Here is a 4,524-nt window from a genome sequence, read left to right on the forward strand (position 1 = left end):
AGATTTCAAGAAGTAGGTCTTTTAATTTTTTTTTTTTTTTAATTTATTTAGCATCACCCTTGCTAGTACATAGTTCAGTTCAGTGAGAGTTTAACCAGCTGAACAGTGTAACTTTTGCTTGGCTTGCCTACAACTCCAAAGTAGGTAGGTGGTAAGCAGCCAACAAGCAGCACACCCCACACAACTATGGGGAGCAAAAGACATTACAGCTGAGATTGTCAAATGTAGCTCCTAAGGGACCAGCTGGGTGATAATTGGCATCTAATTAAAAAAGTAGCTCCAGATCACCTCTGTGCTGAAGTTTATCTGTGGGGGGGAGGGACCCAGAACTGCTCTGTCAGAAGAGACACTGTGTTTCAGAGTACATCAAAACTGAAGCCCCCACCGCAGCTACTGACGTTCTGAAAAGTATTTTCTATTCCAGTGCGCTCCTGTTATCTCCAGAATAAGGCTTAGAGTGTATCTAGCAATGTGAATTTCGTAACAGCTGGAGTGTAATGAGGGAGAAGTACCGTTTAACTGCTGCTATTAAAGCTTCAGTAGCAGTAAGTCATATACTGATTTATTTCACATAAGACTACATCAAAACATTTTAAGGCAGTCTGTGTTCTTGAACTGCACTAGATCAATGTACCCACCCCAGCTCTGAAGGCATCGTTAGGAACACACTGGATAGAGCGCAGACTTGTGTACTCCTGCACAAACAACCTTGAATCCTTTTCCAAGGCAAGATAGGGTGGTTAAAAATATGCAAATTTGATTGGTTCAGCATTACTTAAGTAGATGTCTTGCTATTTAAGCATGTTGCATTAAGGATAAAGGAAATACAGTTTGTCAAATCAGCTCTCTACTAAGTTATGGGAAAGCTGGAGATCTGGCCTGAGGTAATGTAGTAATCAGTGAAGAAACTTGCTTTAAGATCAGCATCAGCCCCAAATCTGCCCAATTAACTTCTGGAGGAAAGTTATTTATTGGCAAAATTCAGTGAGAGGTATGTAAGAAAAAACACTGTAATTCTTATCTACTTCATCTATGAACTGGATGGTTTTGCTCTAGCACAGGTATGACTAGTACCGAGCTCCTCCTGGAGCGCTGTGGGACCGGCTGCTTGTGGCAGGGCAGTTTGTGTGCACTGATCTTCCCATGTCGCAGCGTCTTAGCCATTGCTAAGACAGAGGAAGATAAAAAACATCTGTTATCTTAAGATAAAGTTCAGTGTGCAAGGGAGCAAGCTGAAAGCCTCTTCTGTGTGATAACCCTTTTAAACTCATCTCCCACCTCTGTAGGAGTTTAGGGCAAATAGCACATTACTACAATTGAGTTGCTGTTTCAGAGAGATTTGAGACTCAGTTTCACTGAGCAACAGCAGAAACTGAGACAGAAGCAGAATAGTTTTAGAAGTTTATTGTAAAGAGCTTTACAACCTCAGTACAGAGACAGGGATATAAAATGATGTTGTTTGGAATAATTAAGGCTGGTTGGTGGTCATCTGAATTTCACTGCTCAATGGAACTCAAGCAAGAGCAACTGATTTCTGACTGTACATAATTTTATTTGTGTTCCATCATTACAGTGAGATCACGAGTTATTTCAGAGACTCGATGCCTGCTTATTATAAAATAAAGGACATTATTTACATGATGAAAGAAAAAATTCAGCATTTTAGTGGAATGGATGACTGATACTGCAACAAGTTTAGTCCACGTATTTCCCAAGAATGTCACCATCTCTAAACAAGTAGTAGTCCTGCAAAGAAAAGCAAAAGAAACATCAGTACACATCACATCAGTTGTTTTGCAAATACTGTCTTGTTCTGAAGTGAGGGCTACCACAGTCAAGAAGTACAAAACCCAAGTGAGCTAGCCAAGACTAGCTCTACATGTTGCCTTCCTGGAAAGATTTTTCTTTGTTCACAAGATACTCTTAAGGAAAGCTACCAAGTTACTATTTTTAGTAGCAGGAAGTGCAAGAACTGTTAGAAGATAACTCTGCAAGCTTTCCCTGTCACAAGCAAGGATACTCCTAGTAATTTCAAAGCTTTTTAGGGCTCCCTCTACTATATGCCTGGCATGGGGAGCCACTTGGTCCACCCAGCAAACGTCAGGCCAGAGGTTTCCTTGGCCACTTCCTTTTAAGCAGGGGTGGAAGTAGCAAGTACTACAGGTACTAGAAGTTGGCTGGATTCAGCTGCTCCCATTCATTTCAATACCAACAGCTGCATTTCTTGAATGCTGCTAACCCTATGAAATATTTATCCCTGGCAGTATGACGTTTTGGGAATCGGCTTAAACTGCATCCACCGAGTTGGAAAACCTACCTTATCTTCTAGTACAATCTTAGTACCACCGTATTCTGGTAGCAAAACCTTTTCACCAACTTTTACACTCACTGGCTGGATCTCACCATTCTGAAAGAAAAAAAAAAATCCTTAATTTTCCACAGTATAAACAGATTCAACAGAATTCCTCCAAACTACAATGATCCATCCACATATAAAATACTCAGGAAATCACAACTCCTCCGTATTTTCACTGTACAGTGAAACTAAAATATACAGGTTTACCAGGAAGAAAAGCACACCAGTCAGTTCTTAAGCACTGGCATCCCGCAATATTTAGGCAGTAGAACTGCAGTGATTTTCTGAATATAATTAATTTTCATTTAGTTTTGAGTGTAAATACAACTGTGAGGTCTTTGCTTGATATACCAAATAGGACTTCACTTAGAGGAAAAAAAAACCACACAAGAAAACTGAGAAATTAAGTGACAGACCATAAAACCCCCTTCTGAAATGGAGGAAGTACGCTTCTATATTCCACAGCCAAGGTTACTTTCTCCCAAGTGCCAGTTAAAATCATGTTCCCATCTTTGTTAGTTTGATCAACATGTCACTGTTGCTGCCAAGTCAATTGTTTAGAAACACCAGATAACGTTTAATTATATTTTTATATTATAAATTAAATATTAGGATGGTAGCCAAATATTAGCATCATTTCAAAATATAAAACTTTGGAAATCAGATGCTGACACAAACCAGCACGGTATGTATAGAGGAGCTCATGGTAAAGGAAAAGCCTGAGTCAGCATGCCCAGGTTAAAATGTAACCTGTGTTCTACTATTGCTAACGCTGCTTCGGTGAGGGAAATCACTGGCAGTGCAGCGCGTAGCCACTGGCATTTTGGGGAAAACTGACTTTTTTGCACAGCACAAGGCAGCAAATGCCACATTCTGGCACCCTGCTCACAAGTCACAGAAGCCCAGGCATGTAATCATTTTAACAAAGAAGGCTGACACTCCTTCAAGGTTCTACCTGAAAACTGATGAAACAAGACATCCCCCAAAATACTGTTTATGTATTTAAAGTAAAATTTAAAAAACAAACCAACAAAACTCCAAACCCAAACTAAAACCACAAATAAAATGCAACCTCCCCCCAAACACAAATCCCCACTACTGTTTAAAGCTGTTTATAAATATCAATATATAATACTGATTTTTAAAAGGCAAGTATTTTCCATTTTACAAATGATGAAAGGAATGCTGGAACTCAAAGTCAGAGCCAGTCAGGGGAACCTGGGAATGCTACCTCCTCTTTGAACCTGTACTTCCAACTTCAGTCTTCCATGTCATCCATTTTTGTGAGCTACCACTAAATTTACACTGCAACCATCCCTTTCTGTTGATAAAACTCCAGCTACCACCACACCATTACTAATTCTACCCAAATATAATGCTTCAGGCTATTTACCTTTCCTTTGGCTCCTGATCCAACTGCTACCACGGTGGCTTGTAGCACTTTCCCTTGAGCTTTTTCTGGAATCATGATGCCTCCTTTGGTTACTGTCTCAGCGGCACATCGCTCAACCAGAACGCGATCAAAGAGGGGAAGAAATTTCCTGAATGCTTTTCCTGCCTGTGGAAGTAATTGTATATTGTAACAACAGGAACATTCCAATGAAACTGCAATAAAGAGAGTTTAAAAAGACACCAACCCACAGTGATTTCTCTTTTGAGATAAATTAAGAAAACTGATGAGCATTTATTTGTAGCAGCAGCCAGCACATGCCACCTTTGATTGCATCAGAAATTGCTACAGACACAAGTGGGCACTGGGCAACGCTGACAGCTCAGCGGTAGGAAGATGTGCTCCAGCTGCAGAATCAACCAGCACCAGAGCAGCCTCCTCCACTGCCTGAAGCGCTCTGCAGGCTTTTCTGCCCAAACCCTTAGTTCCTATAGTGTGGTGAGCATAACTGTCGCTTATCTATGATGTATTTATTCCATCTGCAACCAGATTTAATCATGATTAAGGACCTCCCGGGACAGCTGCGTTTTTATTTGTGGAGTGTTTTATAGTAAAGAAGCAAAAGCCGAGCCAGGTACTCCAGAGCAAGCCTTTTCCAGGTATTTCCAAACCTTAGCATTTCACATAATGATATACGGCCTCCAAAGTCTGCACTCGGAAATGAGAGTGCTGTTACTTGTATTAACTTCTGCAGACTGCAACTTTCCAAGAAACTTTA

General features: G+C 40.5%; 1 protein-coding gene across 1 annotated transcript; it reads right to left on the reverse strand.

Moving 5' to 3' along the window:
- Positions 1-1,390: 1,390 nt before the first annotated feature.
- On the reverse strand, positions 1,391-4,098 carry HSPE1 (heat shock protein family E (Hsp10) member 1). Its single transcript, XM_010171945.2, has 4 exons — positions 4,071-4,098; positions 3,750-3,914; positions 2,318-2,407; positions 1,391-1,746 (listed from the first exon to the last, which is right to left on the reverse strand). Exons 1-4 carry the CDS (start codon positions 4,080-4,082, stop codon positions 1,696-1,698), a joined length of 318 nt encoding a protein of 105 aa, XP_010170247.1. The 5' UTR covers positions 4,083-4,098; the 3' UTR covers positions 1,391-1,695.
- Positions 4,099-4,524: the final 426 nt, after the last annotated feature.

Source organism: Antrostomus carolinensis, unplaced genomic scaffold (genome assembly GCF_000700745.2).
Source record: "Antrostomus carolinensis isolate BGI_N321 unplaced genomic scaffold, ASM70074v2 scaffold51837, whole genome shotgun sequence".
Classification (NCBI taxonomy): domain Eukaryota; kingdom Metazoa; phylum Chordata; class Aves; order Caprimulgiformes; family Caprimulgidae; genus Antrostomus; species Antrostomus carolinensis.

Excerpts from the sequence above, each read along its gene's own strand:
- HSPE1 (XM_010171945.2), bottom strand. Across the intron at positions 2,408-3,749 it reads GATCAGGAGCCAAAGGAAAG|AATGGTGAGATCCAGCCAGT; the intron begins GTAAATAGCCTG and ends TTTTTCTTTCAG. Across the intron at positions 1,747-2,317 it reads AGATTGTACTAGAAGATAAG|GACTACTACTTGTTTAGAGA; the intron begins GTAGGTTTTCCA and ends TTTTCTTTGCAG.